The sequence below is a fragment of the Exophiala spinifera genome (assembly GCF_000836115.1).
Source record: "Exophiala spinifera strain CBS 89968 unplaced genomic scaffold supercont1.2, whole genome shotgun sequence".
Classification (NCBI taxonomy): Eukaryota; Fungi; Ascomycota; class Eurotiomycetes; order Chaetothyriales; family Herpotrichiellaceae; genus Exophiala; species Exophiala spinifera.
Genome location: NW_015622514.1, coordinates 553249 through 577132, shown reverse-complemented (window position 1 = coordinate 577132; position 23884 = coordinate 553249). Strand labels below are relative to the sequence as shown.

General features: G+C 50.8%; 4 protein-coding genes across 4 annotated transcripts; 3 read left to right on the top strand and 1 right to left on the bottom strand.

The window, feature by feature from the left end:
* Positions 1 to 655: 655 nt before the first annotated feature.
* On the bottom strand, positions 656 to 4189 carry PV08_02488 (uncharacterized protein; the record flags this gene model as incomplete). Its single annotated transcript, XM_016376846.1, has 1 exon — positions 656 to 4189. One exon carries the CDS (start codon positions 4187 to 4189, stop codon positions 656 to 658), a length of 3534 nt encoding a protein of 1177 aa, XP_016238416.1.
* A 2154-nt stretch (positions 4190 to 6343) lies between these two features.
* On the top strand, positions 6344 to 8086 carry PV08_02487 (uncharacterized protein; the record flags this gene model as incomplete). The annotated part of the gene is made up of 4 exons (XM_016376845.1): positions 6344 to 6851; positions 6903 to 7128; positions 7190 to 7653; positions 7710 to 8086. The coding sequence occupies 4 exons, from the start codon at positions 6344 to 6346 to the stop codon at positions 8084 to 8086; spliced, it is 1575 nt and encodes a 524-aa protein (XP_016238415.1).
* A 4258-nt stretch (positions 8087 to 12344) lies between these two features.
* PV08_02486 (uncharacterized protein) lies at positions 12345 to 21620 on the top strand (the record flags this gene model as incomplete). Its single annotated transcript, XM_016376844.1, has 2 exons — positions 12345 to 12642; positions 12688 to 21620. The coding sequence occupies 2 exons, from the start codon at positions 12345 to 12347 to the stop codon at positions 21618 to 21620; spliced, it is 9231 nt and encodes a 3076-aa protein (XP_016238414.1).
* Positions 21621 to 22338: 718 nt separating this feature from the next.
* Positions 22339 to 23264, top strand: PV08_02485 (uncharacterized protein; the record flags this gene model as incomplete). The annotated part of the gene is made up of 2 exons (XM_016376843.1): positions 22339 to 23157; positions 23217 to 23264. The coding sequence occupies 2 exons, from the start codon at positions 22339 to 22341 to the stop codon at positions 23262 to 23264; spliced, it is 867 nt and encodes a 288-aa protein (XP_016238413.1).
* Between the last annotated feature and the right edge of the window lie 620 nt (positions 23265 to 23884).

Below are 23884 nucleotides of genomic sequence, written 5' to 3'. Positions count from 1 at the left end.
GATCGCTCGGATGTACTGAAGAATGTGTGGGCGAGGAGGGAATGGATGAGCGAGTGGAAATCAACCTCATTGTCGTTGGATCTTATTGGTAATGGGGGTGGGAGTTGGAAAAATGACGTAGACTTGAAAACACCATGGGATATTCTTGTGGTCAAAGACAAACACGGCAAAAACCTTCAACGTCCCCGAACAACTTTAACAGACAGACGACAATTCACCACCAATAACTCGTGGATATCAAGACCATGTTCGCTTGTAGAGTGAGATAATATCTAACTCGCCAAATCTGCCATTGCTCGCTCTATTCGCACTTCATTCATCTTACTCATTAGAACCCCTAAAATGGTCTGTTGTTCGTACAGTAAAGCATCCCGAGAGGCACGGGTTATGCCCGCCAAAAGAGTCCGTCTTCTGGCTCCCAGAGCCAGTGAATATCAACCCAATACCCATCATCAGATGATCCAAACTCGAATTCATCTGTGCCGAATCATTTCAATCGACCCAGACATGAACACCCATACAACCAAGAAAGACATCCTCCCATTAAATGCAATTCGCAAAACTTTTGTCATCCAGGGAGACGCCTAATCAGCGCACATGGTCCATAGCAATACAAGTAGGCCAGCCATGATATGTGCCCCCTCTCTTCCCGTACTCATGAACACTCCCATTCGCAAAAGACACACCACCTCGCACTTCGATCTGCCAGCACCAGACCACGCCAGGTCCCGCGCTCCGTAACTTTGACCGTCGTCTCCCACACACTGCCCAAGATCTCACCGTCGACCTCTCTGAGCGCACTTGCTTGTGGTAGGCCTTCATGCCGACGATTCAGTCTGATGATTTTCCCACTCGGGCTTTGAATCGCTAGCTTTGCCGGCTTGTCTTTGATTTTCACACCTCCTGCCCCAATGATTGTGCTGCCCTGTTCACTTGGATTGCTCCCAGCTGCACTGCTCGTCATACTCATGGCACTGGCTGGTCGTGCAAGGGGGTTCGGACTGACAGGTCGAAGATCAAAGCCATTTGCTTCTGAGGCGGGGGTTGAAGCGACAGAAGCAGCGTGCTGTCGAACGCAGAAGACGTATGTCTCGCCAGCACCCAATCGTATGCATTGTGGTTGGACAACGTAAAGATCCTGTCTTGTGGCATGTGGTGTGGGATGCCGTAGAACGAAATCATACGCAGGGTTCTCGCCAGATTGGTACAAGGGCAAGGCCAGGGCTACAGGATGGACAATATCCCGAGAACTGAGCATAAGCCCCTTCTTCCCAGCGTATACTTTCAAAACGGCGATTCCTTCGTCTCCAGGTAGAATGGCTTTGATAACATATCTCTTTTGACAAATCTCGGTGTTTGGCATGGTTCTGTACCAGCTAGGCTGAGAGAGGGCTCTTTTCCTGGTAATGTTGTCTGCGTCTTCGTATACGTCACCGTCCTGATCTCGAAGGTATTTTCTGGCCTCGACTTCTGCCACAATCTCAACATCTGGGGGGACATTGATACTCAGTGTACACATTTCGAGTCCTTCCATGCGGATGATACTAGTGTCGTATGCGTGCATTGACAGACCTTGTCTGAAGAAGGGCGGACACGTTCCAGGCAAGCTCAGCAGTACATCCGCACTGATGCTGGGAATCATGTGCTGCTGAGCATCCTCAACAGGTACATGTGTCCAGGATATCTCGCTGGGCTTTGCAAGAAAATACCACGCCTCCGCTATGGTTGTGCTGATGCTCGAGTATAGGATTCGCTTCGGATTGGTCGGACTTGCTAGGCTTGCGTCCATCATTCGCCATTCGTTGTCTACGAGTATCGCATTCCAGAAGTGGTTGGGTCGACTGAGGCTGTCCAGATCCAGATCTTCACCTGGTGTCTTGAGATATCCTTGCACGATCTCGGCGTGGATTCCAATGGCAGAGCACATTTCCACAATCAAAGCCGACACTTCTTGGCTATTCCCTCTTCTCGATTGTATGACCCGCCTTGTATCGATGGCAGAATTGTAGTTGTATCCGCCCATATCATGGTCTTCTTCCCAACTGATCCTTTCTGCGCACCAGATGAAAATTGCTCGGAGTCTTTGAACGCCACTGCGGTATGGCCGGCAGATGAAACCTGTCGCGAGACTGGCAGCGGTGATGCTGATCGGCAGACTGGTTACGAACCGAGCTGCCTTGTCGACTTGACTGAAACTGGGATTGCTTATTTGGAAAGGTTCGTAAACTGGTCGACCATTTGCATCTTCATCACCTTGAAGTGTCTCGAAAAGCTCCTCTACGGGGCAAATGACGGGTTGATCAAGCATGTGACATCGATCAGCCCGTTCCTGCCGTTCTGATGGTCCTGGAGTGTTGGACCGATTGATATCGCGCCGCGTGAGGATGTATGACCCAGAAGCTCCGCTTGCCAGGCCCATCTCGCGGGCGGCATCAACACCATAAGCATTCGCGTTTGTATTAGCAACGGGCGCATTGAAAGCCGTGCCTCCGGCGATACCAGTCAGCTTTGTTGGCGAACCCGCATTACCTACGGTTTGGCTGGCCGAGATTGTACTTCTGGCACTCGCTGCGCCCGTCTTTGCACTGTCCATCAGTTTCTTGAAGAAACCAGGCTTCTTTGCTTTGGGCGTGATAAATCCACCAAGACCGCCAGTTGTACTCCTCTCTGCATCTTCCCAGCCTATCGCGGACTTTGCCCCTTGCCTTGAGTCGTGACTGGAATGGAAGGAGATGCCTGTCACCGGTGTTTTGGGTCTCGGATCATTTTGCTCCCATCTATCAATTCTCATGCCTGCGCTCGTCATAGGTCGGCTCATCTTGTCTCGGATGCTCCCCATTCTTTTCCTCGCGAGACTGCCAGCACTGGTTGCGCTGAAAGCGCCAGCAGAGTACCCGCTCATGAGACTTTGGCTGGTCATGCTAGATTGGTGCGACGAATTTGTCGCAACACTCTGAACGCCGCTGCTGGAGTTTGTAGAATTTGTCTTAGACGTGTACGTCCTTGCTAACCCATTGTTTCCAAGTTCGTAGGCTGACTTCCTCTTCCGCAGTGACCGTCTACGATCTGCCATGGATGAAACAGGACGCGAAGCCCAGGGTGAGTTCTTTGCAGGTGGTTCAGGTGGATCGCTGCCAACATCATCGCCCGGATCTGTCAAGCCTTCTCTCGCCTGCTGCATACGACGAAGCCTGCTCTCCATTCGTTGGACATAATTCTCAAGTCTCGGAGCACCATCTTGAAATCTGTCTGGGCTGTTGTGACGGCTACTATAGTTGATCCGGCCTTCTGAGTAGTTGCTGCCTCCCGCAGCTAGTCCTAGACTGGTCACTGGCCGAGGATCCGATCGTTCGTTGGGCCGACGGAAATCGTCAAAGGCTTCTGGAGACCAAGGGTTGAAATCGTTGTCCTGCGCTTGTTTTGGATCGTGTCCAACTAATGTCATATCATCAAGCGAAGACATGACATCGTCCATAGCGCTACGGATCATAGGAGGAGTGTGGCCGTTCAGAGAAGGCGGTGCAGGTGAGGGTGTGCGGGAGAACGTTAGATATCTATCGTTCATATCAAGTGGCTGAGGAGCTGGAGACGGCGCCCGAGACACGCCTCCATTGACGCCTCCAAGAATGCGATGAGGTGGAGGAGGCGGTGGAGGCGAGGAGCCTATTTCATGGTGTGGTATTGGAGAGGGAGATCTTGATGGCGCTCGCGATGGTAGTCTCTGCTGCCAGAGCACTGTAGAGGGAGGATTTCTTGGGTCGTATGCTTGCGGAGGTGGTTGTGCTGGGGCTGCCCTCTGTTGAGGTGTGGTTCCCGTGCCAGAAGGAGGTTTGGCATGCTTGTAACCTTGAAAAGGTCTTCTGGATTTTGCTCGCTCTTTCTTTTCCTGTTGCTGTTCTAGGGTACTTTTGCGCCCGCTATCGGTTTTGTGTAGGTCTGGCAACGGGCTGACAGATCGACTCATAGGCACAAAGTTGTCCTCGAGAACAACGACAAAATTCGAGGGGAATAAGCCCATCATCCGTCTGTCTCGCCTCAGTCTGCCCATCCACCACGAGCCGTCGCCAGCATTTAGACATTCTATCAGGTCGCCTTCCACAAATCCCAGGTCTCTGTCCGTCTCTCCTCCCCACGAATAGACCGCGCGACACCAACAGGGGAATTTCGAAGGTAATCGAGAGGACGACATGTTCTCCAAGCGACAGCAAGGTCTCAAGTTGTTTCTAGAGAGGTCGCACGTCGCGTAGGCGGTGGAGACAGCAGCATCGAGCCGGTCAGTCAAGCCAATGTTTACGGTCGGAGAACGACCTGGATAATGAAACTCGAGGGAAGAGCTAAAGAATGGAGGAACCGACAACTGCTGCAGCCCAGGCTAGTATGAGCGGTCTCTGTTCATCAAGCAAGACACAGTCTGTGCTTTGCTACAACAATGTGATTGAGACAACATGAAGCGCAGGCGGCTTGTTGGTTGCTGTCGACATTTGTTGACATCTCGGCCCAAAATAGCTTAGGCTGTCGGCGCCGTCCGAGTCGGCCCCGGCGCACATCATTCTGACCACTTATAAAACTTGTTTGGTCTGACAAGCTCTTCCAGCGCCAAGCCTGCGTGGATACGCAGGGCTTGGTCCGATAAACGACATTCGACAGACGGCGCATTATCTTGCGGAAGTCGGCATCTAGGCATTAAAGCAGCAGTATTCAACGATGGGACTTCCGATCGTTTAAAGCTCCAGACGCGTTTTGATTTGCCCGTGGCATTCCACCTGATCTTGCCGTTTTAATGTATATGTGATGGGTGTTGATTAATCCATATTTCGTCCTCATAACGATATAATGCAGCTATAAAGCAGGCCAAATCCCGCTTCTCGATTCACTTCCTCTTGCTTGTCCTTTTTGAACCTGTACTCCATCTGAATTGCGACCAAAGGTGGCTGTATCTGAGCCTACACGCACCCCTTCGGCAAGGATTATTCAGCATTACTAGTCTGGCCAAAAATCGCCGAGAGTCAAAACCAAACCAGCAGTGACCTGCCTGACTTGATGATGAGTGGGCCAGATTCCTCCACGTCCTGGGCATCTTTGTCGGCTTCGAACGGTCTCACGGTGTCAAACCCCTATGTGGTAGAGAATACCGAGGCGATCTACCGGCAGAACGAGGGACGCCGGACGAGGAATATCAACCCCGCCTCTTCCCCAATGTCCTGGTCCCATGGAGCGAATCTTGGGCGGGTGAGGGACACTCTGCTGGCCGAATCTTCCCTGCGCGTTTTAGCTCGCGCGGAGACTCCGTTTCAATGATGTATGCCATGCGGACTGGGGGCCCCTGGTCCACCTATGCTTGAGCAACCACAAGAGGGCTCAGCCCGTGCTTCTCTCGGCCAAGCGCACGCTTATGCACCATCACCAAGCCCGGATGCATAGCTTGCCGCCCACGTCCTTGTCGCCTTGTCCATTAACATTGCTACACTCACTCCGTATTTCAAATTGAAGCACCAACTCGTTTGGTTTGGGTTTGTTTTGTGGACGTCTACCCTCATCGGTTCCGAGGCTGATGCCGGAAATCCACCTGTTTCGAGACACCTTTCGCGCGAAATGACGGACTTTGTCGAGATCTCGGTGGATTCTACCCAAGCCAATTCCAAGGCCTTGGCCCGTCACTAGGGGCGTTCTTCCAATCCACTCCGGTTGTCAGTATTATCGCCCTTCAAGGATCATGTCAGGCACAGTGTTTGCAAGAAAAGAGCAGTCGCACCTCGGTTTGTTGCGGCCTGGAATTGTTCTGTATGGCCAGAATTCACGTCTGTAAGTCGGAACGATTGTGACCCAACAATGTGGCTTTCCCTTGGGCCTGGTCAGCTAATGCATGACTGATTTGCCTGATGGCCAATCGCACCGCTGATGCTCACATGGCGTTCCCCAGACTTAGGTCTGCATACCTTTGGATTACCGTGGCTATCACTCAGCTTTCTGGGGTTGGCATCCTTGGTGGGTGGCTACCGTCGCCCATCACATCGCTACCCCACTCAGCCTATCGCACTGGAAGCGGTGCATTTTTCCTGGCCCATCAGCTTTCTAACCCTTGTCTCATGATTATCGCCATCGCGTTCTCGACCTTGGCCGACATGTTTTGCCCTGTTCAATTACTTCCCTGGAGCTTAGTTTCTCGCCTGTGCGGATTCTCAGCGGAGCCCTGAGTCTTGGTCAGTGCAGATGGATGTACTCACAATGCCAGTCTATATATTGCTCCATATCGCTCACCCCGGATTTATGTCTCTTCCAGTCCTCTTCTAAGCCCTCCTAACCTGTTGCCTTCTGCTACACTCTTCACTTGTTGTTGCCCACCATGAATCACAATCAAAAGCCTGTCACGGATGACAACGCCATCATCGAGAAAGATGTCGGCATTGATCAGCTCGAGCGGGCTGAAACTCAGGTGTCAATTGATTCGGATAAGGTCAACGATGCTCGCATCGCAGCCTTCACCCCGGAGGAACAGAAGAAGATTATCAGACACATCGATAGACGACTAGTTCTAACCCTCGGATTTCTCTATTGCGTTTCCTTGATGGATCGAACCAACACTGGCATCGCTGTCGTTGCTGGTATGGGCGTGGACCTCGTGCTCATCGGCAATCGATATTCCGTTATTGTCCTCCTCTTCTTCGTTACGTATGTCCTTCTGCAGCCACCTGCTACGGTCGTGTTGCGCAAAGTCGGACCACGTATCTTCCTCCCAACCATCACCCTGCTCTGGGGTATCACCATGATCTGTTTTGGATTTGTCAAGGATTGGTATGATCTCATCCCATTGAGATTGGTCCTAGGAGTCTTCGAGGCTGGTTTCTTCCCTGGTAAGCCACTGAATGTCACTCTTACTGCTCTGTGACTGAATTGTATCTCAGGATGCGCGTACCTGCTTAGTTGCTGGTATCCTCGCTACGAATTGCAGAAGCGAAATGCAGTTTTCTATTTGATTGGATCGATGGCTTCTGCCTTTTCTGGCATTCTTGCCTACGGATTCTCCCAGCTCAAGAACCACGGTTCAGGACCAAAGTGGTGGGGACAACATTACGGCCCTACTGCCGAAAATCCAACTGCACCTTCTGGCATTCTTCCTGGAATTGCCGGGTAAGTAGCAAGATGATGTTACTCTCCAGGTGGTTGGGAACCATGTGCTGACTCCCTGCAGCTGGCGATGGATCTTTATCCTCCAAGGCGTTCTCACCTGCGTAATGGCCATCTTTTCGTATCTGGTCATCGTGGACTTTCCCGAACTTTCTACCAACAGTTTTGGTCTGAAATTCCTCACTGAGAAAGAAGCTGCCTTTGTGGTCGCTCGCATCGAGAAGGATCGCCATGATGCCATTCCAGAGGAATTCAAATTGGGCAAATACCTCAAGTCTGGTCTGGATTTGAAAGTCTGGGGGTTTGCTGCCCTCTTCGGTCTTACCACCACAAACACCTATGCGATCGCCTACTTTCTACCCATCATTTTGAATGAGGGTATGGGATTCGACGTTGCCGCGTCTCAGTGCCTCATCTCCCCACCCTATGTGCTTGCTGCCATTGTCATGTACCTCTTCGCGTATCTCGGAGATAAATGGCACCTCCGGTCGCCATTTATTCTCATCAATGGTTGCCTACTTCTAATTGGTAAGTGAGCCAGTTATTCAATGCCTTCTCGCCGTTTGCTGACAACATCTCCCAAGGCCTTCCTCTTCTGGGCTATCTTGACAATGTCGGAGTTCGCTATTTTGGCGTCTTTATTGCCACGACAGCCTGTAACGCCAACGTTCCCTGCGTGCTCACCTGGCAAGCGAACAATATCCGAGGTCAGTGGAAGCGTGCACTTTGCTCTGCGACCTTGGTAGGGGCTGGAGGTATTGGTGGTATCATCGGAAGCACAGTCTTCCGTTCGCAAGATAAGCCGGAATACCATCCCGGTATTCTGACGTGCATGATCTCCAGCGGATTGATCATTCTTATCACTCTGGCCCTCGACTACAAATTCTGGAAAGCGAACAAGCGAGTTGATGCCGGTGGCAAGCCTATCGAGGGTCTCCGAGGATTCAAATATACATATTAAAGTCAACGAGGAATGAGAGGTGAGATTGTCACCAGATGTATATGAGGAGTGTGAAGAAGTTGGAATATGTGTCACGATTTATGATGACTCGGGCATCGAACTGACACACTAATGCTAGGTCTGAACTACCTCGTATGTACCAAGCACTGACAGCAATAATATACTGACTGTCCAGTATGAGACTTGCGGAACATAATATCTCGTCGATGACTCGCGTTTTTTGTGCTCCCTAAGCATAGTCCATGAGATTGCCACGCTTCCTCAAGTGCAACCCCGGCCTCGTTGGAAGCTGCATTACGGAATATTCCTACACTGAACTACTGAAGACGCACCGCATGAATGGTTGATCGAGCCGAGTGCCACGTTGTTCAACTTGTACATCCGAAGTTCGCGTTTGTGATCTCGATCCTGGCCACTCGACACCCCAGTCCTCCAGCCTCTCTCTCTCAATCTCGCTATCTTTCTAGTCCTCGGTGTACGGAATATGGGAACCCGAAACTAGGACAGAACTTCGTTAGGGGCTGTGGGCGCTATTGACTTCGCCTTTTTGGCCACCGGGGTCTCCATCCTTCCCCTTATCATTCTCCTCCTCATCCATCCCTCCCCGCAATAAATGGCAATCTCGTCGACTTCTCCACCCATTACAAGTTGAGACCATCATGCGTCCGTCAACCACGTTCCCACATTTCGTTTCTCTTTCTCATCATCGGTCAGGGAATATTGATAGCCGGTCAGACTCGTCACCTCGGAATTGTTTACACCATCCCCAAATGGCCTTTGTTGTAAAATCGCGGAATATTGTTGTCATGCCAGTCAAACTCGAGCAACAGGACGTCAAAAGAACGACACGCTTTCCAAGAGACTCCAAGAGACACCGAAAAGCGCCACATCCTTCACTCGTGTTGTACTGTACTTTTTTTTACGGGTTACACGGAGTACACCCACCACCCATCACGCGACGGCTCCTAGAAGGGTTTTAGGTGAATCCGGCCACCAGCCATCAATCACGACACCTTGGCTGACGAGTAGTGCGTGAGTGCCTTAGAGAAAACGACGACGGATGTGCTGTGCTGCACGATGCACCCCAGTCACGTTCGTCCGTCCGCCCAGTCCCTACAAAGCATCTCCCCTTCTTCCCTCTAGCATCGTTCTTTGTCAAGTTAACCAGTGGCAACTTAATCTCTACGGCCCACAGGAGTATTGTACATCCGCTAGACCTGGATCTCCCCTTTGCCTTTTGTTGTCTCGGCACTGGCCCCGCGATCTCTTGTTTGACACAAGTGACACTGACACCTCGTGTCTCGGCATCGGCAGTACAAGGTAAGTTGTGATTGACACGTTTTTCCCACCGGGTGTTTTGGACGACTCGCCTTCCTGGGGCTTTCTGGGCGTTTTCTTTTCCCCCCATCTCAATTGCCGAACATCAAGGCCAATTTCGAGACGGCTACTGAATCCCTCCTTGGCTCGATCATCGAAGAACAACCGCCCGAGGGACCTGTTGCCCGAATAGGTCTTTGCACGTCACTCAAGTGCAGAGCAAAACCCCATCGACAAACTGATGGATGTTGTGGACGACAGACAGTACACTCCACTCCACCGCGCTGCAGCCTACATTGCACGCCACCTGAATTTTTCCAGTGGGATACTCAGAATGCAACGAGGAAGAATACTACCGCGTCCTTGACGGAGTATCACTCTCTACCCTCTCTTTGAGCACTGTAGGTGTGCCTGTGATGCCTAGCTAGTGAGCCTGTAGAGACAGTGAGTGTCGAGAGCATGGCGGACACACCAGTCATCGCACGATCTTCATATTCGCCATCACTCTTCTCTCATCACACCACCATCGACAGATAGTGTTTACGCACGTTTGTGACATACACCCTTCTGGACAAAGGTCCTAAGATTGAGTCAGCAAGGAAATTAATCATCGCCGTAGATGGAATGCCTCGGTATAACAGAGTAAAGGCAAAACGATTCCCAATCAATCAATCATTCGTTCCTCGTGGCGTCTTCTTCACACCAGTACTTCCGGATCACTGCGGTTTGAGCACGGAGAGGCCTCTTCACAGTAGTGGTTAGAGTGGACTGGCTGGCTGGCTGGCTGGCTTGAAAGTCAGAAACGCCCAGACCGTCTAGACTCCTCACGACAACGCCACGTCGTTCACAGATTATGAGGTAAAGTCACCAAGGCTGCAATGCAATGCCAGTGCGCCACCTACAAAAAGTCAAACGTGCCATGCAATGCGTCCGGGGTATTGGCCTTGTTGGGTAAAGCTTCACCTGCCCGGCGTCTTGGACCCGAACACCCCCCGCGTTTGCTGTCGTTGAATACGAGACCAGATCTACCTAGGTATGGAATGATACGGAGTGCTACGGAGTATCCGGTCTCCATACTCCGTATCCGTACATGGATATATGTGTGTCTATTTGCCTAGGTTCATTGACTCAAACTCAGAGCGGCCAGAACCGGGGACGACGGGTATTCCGAGCGATGAAGCCGGCTGGTGCGAGAAAATGCCATGCAAAGCGATCGATGCAGTTTTGTCTGTCTCTCGGACGATGCCACCATGGACCAGGTCCATCTGCACTTGCCACTATCGCCTGCCGAGTGAATCGCGAATAAAAATACCTACAGGCAACCTGAGGCTTGCCCCTAGATACTCGGTTCCGTCCATCGTAGGTCTCGGTTCCGTTCAGGGAACACTATTCTCCTGCATCGTGTTGCAGTGATTGCGATTCCTGAGTTCTCGAGCCTGGCGACGGATTCTTCTTGTTACAATGTGTTGGTGCGGACCCTGTGGAGGATTGGCCCTGTCTCTCTGAGTCTCACCTCTACTGCCCAAGGAATCAAAAGTCTGCTGATCGACTACCTGTACCCGTCGCCGCACTCAATTTCAACCTGCAAACTCCGACGATCTTTCAAGACCCAGTATGACTTCAGCAGAGACTTTGGCAGTTGTATCCATCCTGGCCACGCTCTTTACTTAGGCCTTCCCACTATTCATTCAAACTTTGACTACAAGATTTTGACAAGTTGAATACGTCGGTCTGGTGATTAACCCATTCTCCTCTCCATCCGAAACCTCCAACCAGAAAGATGAACAAGTACAAAACAATATTCGACAAGTCCTTGATACACCTATAACAAGAGAATAGAGATTGAATATACTGTCAAAACTCCAGAAAATGCAATCATATGCAATTCATTCAAGTCAATCCTTGTCGAAATTTTGATTGAAATCAAAACTATTTGATCTGTGTGTCGACAAGCTGTAAATATACAGAACAGTATGCAAACTGATCTGGAGGAGATCAAGAGACAGCTCGAGGGCACGGAGGACAAGGCAAATGAGGAAGCAACGTGTTAAACAGGCCTGCGACGTCTTTACAACCCAATTATTCCAAGCCTATAATAAGTTATCTGCAACACCCCCAGCCAACCCTTAAGCAAGTTTGGTCAGACGAGCGAGAAAGTTCATGGGCAACAGACTGACGCCGCTTGATCTTCGGCAAACTCGGCTGGGCCACTGAGGCGCCGTTTGAAATTGTGGTTATTGCAACTTCATGCATTCGACATGAAGCTCATCTTGATTCTGGATGAGTGTGTGTACGTGTGTCGCAAAACACCGACTCACACATAGCGAGGCTGTGCAGGGCTGAGCATTTGTGTAGCCGTGGATCGTGTCAGGCTCTACGCAATGCAATCTCGCCCGGCACTCCGTCTCTTCCCAAGTGCTCTCTATGCGTGCCCAGTGATTCCTTGACCTGGCGCGTTGCCTTCTATATTGGGTTTCCAACGAAGAACCCTCTTCTTTTCTCATCCTAGAGTCGCTGCTGATGGATTAAACAGGGCCTTGTCTGTGACTCTGACGATGCCCTTATGCCCGAGTACCCAGATCTAAAAGGAGGATTCAGGGCTGGGCGGGTTCTCAATGTGCCCGTGATGGTTGCCGTGGAGGTTGTCCTAATATCTCTTCATCCATTTCACTTCACCTCACATCCACCACTTCACTTCACTTCACCTTGTGTCCACGCTCCCTGGTCACGCCAAGCGCCATGTTTACGTGCTGCGCGTCTGCCAGCTCATTTTGTGCTGTTATCCCAGTGATCATTCTCGCTGCCTTCCCTTCTCTCCTCGTCACCACTACTTCGTCTTCCCCGAACATGCTTTCATTGATCTCCCGAGTACAGACAGAGCTTTCATTCAGCATCCGACGCCTCAGCAAGTGGCAAGGGGACATCCCTCCTACATCCCACCATGGCCGCGATCGATGCCCTGTGGCGTGGTGAGGATGCAGCTCGATTCGCATACGAACACGTTTTCCTGCCCCCAAACCTACCGCAGTCCGATCATGACGAATTAGGTGCCGACTTCTTGCTACAACATTTCGTGACCGCCGCAGAAGATTTTTCGACTTTGTCCTCGTTCTCGGAGCCTGAGGGTCAATTCTGGCGAGGTTTCTCCTCGTCACTCGTCAAATGGCGGGATCTGTATTCCGGTGGTGCGCCTTGCAGCGATAACATTACTCAGGCTTTGCAGAACATGATGCCAGGGGGTAAGTCAGGAACTCGATATATTCTCCTTACTAATGTTCTCCTAGAAATCCTCCTTATTCCCGTCGTCTGTCAAAATGCAACCCTGTTGATTCGCAACAACTTCCAGGGAGCAATCGTGGAGTGCTTTGAAGTCTTGGCCACAACTGAGTCTGTCATGGCGGCAAAGGATGCTGTGATACGACGTTTCCCGGCGAGAGCAATCTTCCTCAGAAAAGAAGTACTCGACGACAAAGGTTTTGTGGAAGAGCTGGGAAAAGCAATATTTCAACTTTCCGTGGAAAAGCTTGAGCTAGCCATGGAGACAAGTACAAAGGGTGGTCAAACTTTTGCGGAAGAGCGTGACTCGGCGCATCCTCGCGCTGTCACCGAATGGCTCTTCTCCATTCTCAGCACCCGTGGCGAGCCTGTCTCGAGCCAAACAATCCTCAAGCGTACCCATGACGATGTGTGCTGGACCCACGCCCTGAGGCCATGGCGCCGCTCCAACATTTACCTTTCCGCGCGAGTGGGAGTCCAGCTTGCCCTTCTGAACTCCGGTATGACCGACAGTGGATATATCATGTACAAGAACTTCATGTTATATCTTGTGTCACAAATTGCCACTGAGATAGTGACCGTCAACATTGCCCCAGATGTCCTGCATGTTCTTCGAGTAAAGATCGCCCGACGCAATGCCAAACTGGGGCCTGAAACGATTGAATTTGTCCAGGAGGCGGCCGACAAGACCTTGCAGCTTATCGACAAGGCCATGCAGAGACATTGGGTAGAAATCAAAGCCCGAGAGGATGTTGGCGTTCCAAATATTCCTGTATCCTCTCTTTCGCAGTATTTGAATCTCAAATGCTCGGGTGAGCAGCTTCGAAAAGTCTGGGACAGGTCTCAAACAAGCTATGTGAAAGCTCGTACAAATTTCACACCCAAGGGGTTGCCGAGACTCCAATTCTCCAGAGTCACTCTACCCAGTCCAACGATATTCAACAAGTCCTCGACAGATCTGCTAAGCACGTTGAATGACTTTGAAAGATGGGTTGCTGAGAATCTCGAGTCGTGGCTGGTGTCAAATTCCGACAACGTCAATGAGTGCGCTACGCTGAATTATGTCATCGTCAACTATCATCGATCCGCCCGCAGTGTCTACCAGGAACATCCCCAGCTCGTGTCCGTCATGTTCCTGACGATGTTCGAGCTGTGGGCCGCACTCGACAAGATCACTACGACAGTTCATCCGCTACTGTTGGACTTCCCGCCAGACATCGACATTGCTGTCTTCCGCCCACTTTTGCTAAGCACAGAATCGCTTCTGAAAAGATTGGCACATCTGGAGACGTACATACAGTTTCGCAGTACCAGAGCCATGCCCACTAACCCTTCAATTTTCGGCAATCCGTCCAGAAATTGTCTCGCTTCGAGGTTCTACGACCAATCGCCTGAGTTGGCTGTCCTTAGAGCTGTCATCGAAGACGATGCTCAGGAAGCTAGGACCAAGAAGCAGGAAGAGTGGGACGAACAGAGACTGAAGCATCACAAATTGGTCCAGCAAGCTGCTTCACTCAAGCACAGCACGGCCAGAAAGCTTTCTGGCATGCACAACCCGGATAACTGTCACAAATGCTCGATTGAGAAAGAAGCGAGCTCTCTTAAGTTTGAAAAGCATGAGTGGCCGTTGCCTGCAGAAGAATCCGAGATCAAAGCTGTTGTCTTTGAACTGGGCATGCCAGAAGAACTCATCCACTGGCGTGATGGTACGTGGTATCTGGTTCATGACCTTGGCAGAGTTGCTACTCATGGCCAACAAGTGCTGCAACCATTGTTTTCTTACCGCGGGCTCCGCGAATATGGAACGGCCAAAGGTCGTCGAGTAACACTCGCATCCGCCTTGAAAGCAACTCACAAGACGCACTACTTCAGGGCAGGCGCGGCACTGGGCCCCGTTTCTGTAGGAAATGGACTGAAGTTTGCTATGTGTGACTCTTGGAGTAAGGTTGTATGGACTGCTTCTCAGCGCCAGAAGACAACGATTCGTCAAGCCTGCGCTTCGAAATTACCGGACACACTTGATACCCTACTTGGTCCACTAGTCCATACGACGAGCCATTCTCACAATTCAGTCATTGTGAAACAGACGCAGCGCCCGGCAGGCATGAGCGCTCCAGAGTACATCCTCTACGGCACAGTCCGCTCCGGTGAGAGACTTCAATGGATAAACATACTAACTGTCCTTCGATCTCACGAAATTGACCTCAACTCGATATCTACTGCGCTGCTCTTACTTCACGCGAGTTCCGAGGTAGGCGCACCTGGCACGATTGAGCCTCGTCATCTTAGAGACTGTCAAGGGGATCTCAACAATGACTCTTTCTGCTACGCACTTCTCGAAGCATTATCTTGCCGTCTGAAAGACATTGAGACAAGTTGGAAAGAAACCACAACTGCAGCGGTCATCCTCACACTGACACTCGCGCTCTCATCCTTGGCTCCAAGAGTTGTGAACCAATGCATTGAACTTGTACTTCGTATTCGTCGAGTCGGACTCGCATGGATCCGCCAACTTGCGCAAACCTATACGCTCATCCGGGACACATCAGGAAACTCAGTCTCACATGGAGACCTTCCGCAAAACATCATCAAGAGTTGCATCCTGGCACGTCGGACATACGCTACAGTGTGGAATGAATCTGCGCCAAGCTTTGATCGGGAATCTGTGGAAGACTATATTGAAATATCCATTCATCTTCATGCTCATCTGAGCACCATGCCTGACGAGAATGGATTGGATTCTCGATGGGCATCGGACATACTCCAAGACTCCCACAACGCTAGGTTCATCCTCATGTCCATTGTCGAATGGTTGGATCTTGCCGACGAAGTATTCTCGCGTGGCATCAAGAGATATTGGGGCTCGGCATCGTTCGAAGGGAAGTGGAATATTGTGCATCAGGATGACGTGTCTTGGATCACGAATCAGAGCAAGACCCGGCCGGTGCATCTAAACCTTGTCACAGGGAGCCTCCTCATATCCGGCAAGCCTCTGTCACGGCTGCCCTTCGATTATAGGTCCAATCCGTTGTACCGCGCAGTCTTCGCAGATCTCGAGCTGTTTGATGTAATTGCGTCCGATGTTGAAGACATGGAGTACATGTCCAGATATCTCTATGAGGGACACCAGGTCTATTTTGGCATGCGAATGGGTGAGTTGGTGCTACGTTCACATATTGACGATGAAAGATATGAGGCAGTACTTCCCAGCACATTTCATACAGATCTGCCCGCTGTCATTGTTCGTAACACGATTCCTTGGATGTCTCTACGCAGTGGTACCATAGAGTTTCGAAGTCGCGAGAAACCATGGGATTCTTCAGCTGCGGAATGGTTTCTTTACTCCGCTGTGGGCTCAGATCTGCAGCCTTCTTTGCACACTAAAGATGCTTGCTTGATCGACTACGAAAGCCCAGCTGGGATAACGATATGCCAGATCCTCCGATCAATTGAGAGAAGAGATCACATAGTAATATCAAAACCGGACAAGTCCAGTCTTGAAGTTTGGCTGCCGCGCTTCCACTTGCACTTCCATGTTACCCCTGAAGGGCACCTGAAGTGCAAGGAACTCTCAGCTGTTGTTGACCAGGACCAGTCGATCGGGACACTACATGGCCTCCAAAGTCGCCTGGTCCTACGCACAGTGGGTGAGGCATCCGGTAGCTCAAGCTCGCGAACCGTCCTGGTTCCCCTTGGGGAAGTTCAGGTTTTTCCTATGCCGCCGCACGTTCATGTAGTCATTGTCCAAAGTGATGATGACAAAACCATATCTTTCACTCAATTGCGCGTTGATGACCGTCTTGGCCGGCTCTTGGGTACGGATCTTGATTCGCACATCTACAAAACATATCTGCATGCGCTTACTGGATTTCCCGAGCCAGATAGCCTTACTGGACGGACTGGAACTGAGCAATGTCTCCTTGATTTATCCGACACCATCACTCGAACCACAGTCCCACTTTCACATCATTCCCGGGAGACCTTGACGCTCATTGCGGGTCTGTCGCCTACACGGAAATGGTACCCTGACCACAAACAGGTGATGCAGAGCTATTCATTCCACGAAGTGCTCTCTGGATATGTGCTACGGGACATTTTCTTTCTCTTCGTAATGGACATCTTCGAACACAATGCCAAGGCAGGGTTCTTGTCAAGCAATGAGATGCCAACACTCGCATACTCCTTGAAAGAGAATGATCTGCTGCTTCTACATAGATCCCATCATCGAACAAGAAAGCTCTATCCGACCGACCCAGCTTGGAACGGCCACGACGATATTACAGATCGCCATTATACTGCGAGGGACGAAGCTTTTTCTGAATCTGAGGCGGCCACTCGCTCCATGGCCACCCTCGTCCATGAATATCCATCATCATTCCCTGTTGGAGGCATCAAAGAGAGAATCCTTCGTTGGGGAGCTATTACTGGCCTTCAAGAATCATTTAACCCCTCCACCATCTCTGAGGTACTTCACGAGGACCTGAACCACCTCTTTCCCCGATTGTTGTATTCATGCAAACGCTCAAAGTTGCCGAAGCAGCAGTTAGTCTTTATACTCTCTCTGTTGGCTTTTAAAGATCCCACGCACATCCCACTCCTCAAGGCACTGCTTGCGGTGGCAGTGTCTCCCTTTTTGAAGCATTTACCTTTGTTGGATCAAAATTCGTATGATCTGAGAGAGGAAAATTTGTTCGGTGACAAAGCGATTGATGTTTGTTGGACGATGTTCGAGGAAGAGTGTGTTAACGCAAGTGGACCGACACATACGAAGAGACTGAGGAAAATAGCCAACAACTTCAGACAGCAACTCCAGCCGCAGTTGAAGAAGCACAAGGCAACAGTGTCCGCTGCAATCTCAACCTCGTGGATGAACGGAGCACTTGAACTTCCCCAAAAGATTGGGAATTTGGATATGAAGATTCTAAATAATGTCCTACGAGAGAGATTCTCCACCTGGAGAACGAACCGGATGTTTCTATCCCAGCTTGACGCATTTGACCGCGGTCTAGAAGCAATGAACGGTTCCTGGATTGCACCTGCTCCAGTCTATACTATTCTTGCTCATGGTGATAGTCTTCGAGGCCTGAGACGTCGTACCCACTTCTCACTGCTCGAAGTTATGCATCTTGTTGATACGGGCAAGGTGGACTTTGTACTCAGTGAGCCGAGTCTCGTGGATCGAGATTTGAGCAAGACGATCTCGGCCGAAGAAGAGCCAGAAGACGACAGACCTAGTATGGTACAGCAAATGTCCTCTGAACTTGAAGATCTGATTTCCGACCTCACCCTTGGGTCCGACGAAGCATCAGAGTCCTACGCACAACAACTGCACCAAAGTATTCAAGCTTTGCAAGGCGAAGTTCTTGAGCGCAAAGAGCACAGAATGAAAGTTCCCGACAGCATACTCCTAGACAGGATGGCCAAGCAGATCAAAGGAACAATCTCCCGCTTCATTCTTCTCTGCAACCTATTCCTCAAGCCGCGTTTCGATGCAGGGTTTGGTCTTGTCAAGGCAAGACTCTGGCCACAGGCCACTCCATTTACTATCCTTCAATTGCTTTCTCCACAGCATAGAAATGAGATTCCTGGGTCTTGGCTTGAGTTACTTGTTTCGTTTGCTCATGAAGTCACTGCGCTGCAACGGATTGGGAGAATTCAGTACTACCTTGTAGTAGGTGACGACTTTGCTCTGCAGCGCGAGCTGGCTAACCCTGCCCATGCCGCCTGGACTACTACAGAACGTTTGGACTGGCTGCTTTTGGAAATCCAGAACAACTTTCTCATCCGGCCGGTACAGGTGAAAGTTGCACAAGAGATCATAAAACCAGAGAATGGGCTTGTACTATTAGGTATGGGTGAAGGAAAGACGTCAGTTATATTGCCGATGGTGGTTAGTGCTCTTGCAACAGGCTCGAACCTCGTTCGTGTTGTGGTCCTAAAGCCACTGGCAAACGAGATGCTTCGGCAGTTGTCCAGAACCCTCTCAGGACTTTGTTCAAGAATGGTCTACTTTTTGCCGTTCTCCAGATCGACAAAACTATCCGCGGACACCCCTGGAAATCTCCTGGATCTCTACAAAGAATGTCGTCAACAACAGGGCGTGCTCCTTAGTCTTCCAGAGCACCTGAATTCATTTCGTCTTATTGGTTTTGACCAACTGGCTACCCATGGCAACTACTCGGCAGCACAGTTCATCAAGGTTCAAAGATGGCTGGATCAGAATGCTAGGGACGTGCTCGATGAGAGCGACGAGCTTCTGAAACCCAGCTATGAGCTCATTTACACGAATGGTCAAGCGAAGCCATTATCTGGCGCACCTGGGCGATGGACAGTCACTCTGCAACTGCTGAATCTGATCAAGGAAGTTGCTCACATTGTCCACCAACGACTGCCCCTGTCGCTTGAATTTGAGTCTCGAGATACCGGTGAGTTTCCACACATTCGGATACTCAAGGACGAAGGGGGGGTTGCGCTACGAGAACTTGTCGTTGAAAAGATTCTGCAAGGCAACCTACCATGTTTTCCCATCAGACACTGCAACGCAGATATGCGGCACGCTATCCGTACATTCCTACTGGATGTGCACATCAGTCGTGCCTGCGATATCAAGGTGTCCCAGCACTTCCACGGCACACCCCAGGAGTCTGCGGTGTATATATTGCGCGGTTTAACATCCCATGAGATCATCACGCATGCACTATGCAAAAGATGGATGGTTAACTACGGCTTGGATCGTTCTCGGTCGCTTGCGGCTGTACCTTACCGGGCAAAGGCCGTACCTTCCGCCAGTGCAGAGTTCGCTCAACCGGAAATGATGATCGCTCTTACGGCGCTCGCATGGCTCTACACAGGCCTGGAACGCAAAGATTTACTTGAGTGTATCACGATACTCTTGAGGACGGCCGACCCTTCTCATGAGTACGAGCAGTGGGTTCGTCAGGGTGGCCTCCCGGAGAAGTACCACAGCTTCAACTGTATTAATCTCGACGACAGTTCGTTGCTAGATTATCTGTACGGGAGTCTCAGAAAGTGCGGGCCTGTCGTTGAGTTTTTCCTCGAACACGTGGTCTTTCCAACGGAAGCCAAAGAATTCTCTCACAAGTTTTCGAGCAGTTCTTGGGACTTGTGTTCAACCGATGGTGGCAAAATCACTTCGGGATTCAGCGGCACTTGTGACAGTAGAGTCCCTTTGACATGTTTCCAGAAAGATCTTGAGGGTCTACGACACTCCACAGCTCTTACACTGACGACTCTCTTGCGGCAGAACAATCGCCGCTACGTGTGCGCAGCCTCGCCATCATATCAGCGCCTTACGACTGAAGGCCTTCTCGAAGTCATTGCTCAACAGCAGCCGACTCCATCAGTCCTAATCGATGTCGGGGCCCAGATCTTGGATCAGAACAAGGATGTTGCGGCGAAGTGGTTAGCCATGCGAACGGACAAATTAGCGGCAATCTTCTTCAACGACAAGGATGAGAAGATGGTCATGAATCGAGATGGGACAGTAGAGCCACTTTTATCTTCCATTTTCAAGGACGACGTTGGTCGCTGCCTCCTCTATCTTGACGAGTTTCACACTCGGGGGACAGATTTCAGACTACCTGATCAATTCCACGCCGGTATCCTCCTTGGGCCTGGACTTCTGAAGGATACGTTGGTGCAAGGCGCCATGCGGATGAGAAAACTTGCAGTCTCCCAAACCGTAAGCTTTTTCGCACCGCCGGAAGTCGATAGCAGTATCAGAACACTGATGAAAGACGCTGCCGCCGCTCCCGACAGTGCTGACGTTCTTCGCTGGGTCATTTACCAATCGTGCGAATCGTTGAAGAGACAGCAACGTGCTTGGGCAGTCAAAGGATTGCTGCATAGGCGTCGGCAGATTGCAATTTCTGAGCATATGCTAGACACGGGTAAAGTGAGAGAGGTAGATTCTTTTCTCAGCACGATTCGAGAACGAGAGAGCCGCACTGTGTCAGAGCTCTACGGTGTTTCCATCAGTCTTGAAGGAGCATTGCCATTCAACTTGAGCGCACAGGAAAAGCTTGACACCACAATACAAGTGTTGCAGAATGAATGGGAGGCCAGCAGCCGCCTTGCATCTAGTGCCCAGAATGTCGATGAGGAACAAGAGAGGGAAGTGCTTCATGAAGTAGAGCAAGAAAGAGAGGTCGAGAAAGACGTCAAAATCAAGCCTGCAAATCCCAAGCTCTGTCGGGCACTGTTGCCTCTCGTCGAGACAGGGAATGCACCAAATCTTCCAGACGGCTTGTATCCGGCATTCGAGATCTTGACCTACACCAGTATTGCCGACAAATACGTCCGACACGAATGGCCCTTCCACGTTATCGTCACAGTGGACTTTATGCGTACAGTCATGTCGGCCGAGAAGTCTTCTCAAGATGAATACCTCCGCCCAGTACAATGGGTTTTGAAAGCCAAATATCTCAAGCACCCAGTAATTATTAGTCCCCACGAAGCCAACAGCTTACTACCGACCATCAGAAAAAGCAAGAAGACGACACTCTTCCTTTATCAGGCCCGTACGTCGAAGGCCATGAAGCCGTTTGACTCCATGTCCGTGTACAGAGTTCCAGAGAGTGCAAGTTCCGGCGGCATGGATCGTGAGACCATCGTGGTCCTCAATCTTTTCGCGGGCCAGCTGTACTTTAGCACCTTTGAAGACTACCAGCTACTTTGTGGAGTCATTGGTCTCTGGGATGGCCAGCGATCTCTGCCAAATAAGACTGAAATTGGAAGTGATAACTTCGTTTCGCCTGCGTGTCGAGAAGCCAATGAGTGGACGCACTGCACGTTCAAGAAAAGTCCTGTCCAGATGTTGACGATGTTTATGGATATGAGAAGATTAGGGATCGGCTGGGGACAAACCCACGTGGGAAGGATATTGACAGGTTACCTTCTCCGACGGGACGAATTTGACTGAGAATGAAGCAGACGAGTGGGCCAGGTCAAGATTCAGGCTGATATCAGGAAACCAGGTTCGTTATGTTGGGGCTTCGAAGACGATTAACGCTTTTGATAGGACCGGGGTTCTGGGACTGGATGATTGAAAGTGAAGCCAACAAAAATGGTTCAGCTGTAGCTCGTACACAATGATTGTTTATTTGCTTGCATTTCTCAATGACAAAAGGAATTGACAGAAAACTTCTGTTAGAATCATGCATCTGTTCGTATATTGTCCTGTCAGGACAGTCTGTGCATCGCCACTCCTCACCCAGCACTTTCATCTTGCCGTCAGGAGAACAAAATGACCACTCGACTCGTATGGGCGTTTGGACTTCTATTCTATTGTATCCGAGCTAGTGACAATTAACCAACTCCAAGAGAAGTCGTATTCGTACACTAAGCCTCAGATCACTCGGCGTTCCTTCCCCGTCCGGTTGAAGCACAGCCACCCTCGCTCACCTGCAGCGCAAACAAAGTCCAAACGCATTGCGTCATCAGATTGGGCGGCATCGATGCTCCGTTGGTGATGAGCCTCACTCGTATTTGAATTACCACGACTTTAGTTCTCTCTCGGTCTCTTCGCTTCGCCTCCGCCAGGCAGATACAGTATATATTATTCTTCAAACCGTCCAAGACCGGTCTGAATCCCTTCCACCTTTGCAAACACCTCTTCCGCCCACAACCGATACATAGATATGTCGGCACCTCCAGAACCCCCTCCCTCGTATGCGGTAGCCACCGGCTCCTCCGCCACCACATCAAAAACGCAGGCGTCGTCGCGTCTTGAAGTTCCGCAGTCTAAGAACGGCATTCCAGCTGCAGCCAGAAGGTCAATGGAGGATCTACAGCGGCCTCTACCGGAGGGCTGGGTACGCTCCTACGATGCCAAAGAGAACCATCAATTCTTTGTCGACACCAAAGCCGATCCACCAAAATCGTACTGGGAGCATCCGCTCGATAACCCCGATGTCGTCAAAAGCCTGAGTTCGGAAGAGCGGGAAAGACTTCAAGATGAAGAGGACCAGATGAGAAAACGAGCCGCACACACCCCCGAGCCTCCCGATGAGGACCACCACGAACACGCGCCGCTGCCGGAATTACCGCCTCGACCGAACCAGGGCCAGTCCCACACGGCGACGAAGAAGAGCTTCGGTGAAAAACTGAAGGACAAAGTAACCGGAACCACCCACGACGAGCGTGTCAAGAACAGGGCCCAGCGAGAGCAGGAGGAGCGCGAATATTACGAGGCACACATGCGACTTCGACAAGCCATGCAAAGAGCGGAATTGACCGGCCAGCCTCAATTCTTCGCCAAAGACAGAGATGGAAGAGACATCTACATCGAGCCCTCAAATCCCGGCTATGGCTACGGAAATTATGGCAACAGAGGATACGGGGTGAACCCCTACGCCAGTGGACCATACGCAAACCCCAACGCGAGGTTCATCAGACCCGGTTATCCGTACGGACGTCCGTATGGTGGTTATTATGGTGGTGGTGCCGGTCTTCCAATTGTAAGCATTCGTTCTCTCCCCTTGTTCTCAACCTGATCGAGTTACTAACAATCTTTCAGGCTGGTGGTTTACTCGGCGGTCTACTTCTTGGAGGGCTTCTTTTCTAAATCTGTAAATGGTTCAACGTTCAAGCGAGTTGAAATGCGATAACGGCAATGCTGATGATTCTTCGAGATTTGTGTCGTTGAGGAATGATATCCCCGGCGCGCGGAGTTGTGGTGCCCCCTTTTCTGCGAAATACATGGCTATATAGAGCGGTTGCACGCTTCTGAATACATTTTCCATGGGCTTCATTCCACAAAGACAATATACTTATCGTGATTCGGTCATCCTCGTGGTCAGCCTGCGTTTTTCCATGCATACAATGCCCAGTTGACATGGGCTTCCTGCGCGGGTTACTCTTTTGCTTAGTAACAATCGAACTGCATAGACGAATGTAGTTTCAAAGATCATCCTCCCTTACCAGGACGGAGCGATTCAGGTCCTTTGGAGACGCACTCGGCACTCCCGCAAGATGTAACGTCAACTCCAGATCTCCCAGCGTCGACTTCAACGCGTGGCGTCACGCCCGGCCGACCTACCAGACACGTCTTCGCCCCCAGGGCCATGGCCTTTGCGATGTCGGCGCCGGCCCTGATTCCCGAGTCGAAGAGGACGTCGAGCTTGGACCCGACGGCGTCGACGATGCCGGGCAGGACGCCGAGCGACGAGTTGCCCCCCCCCCCCC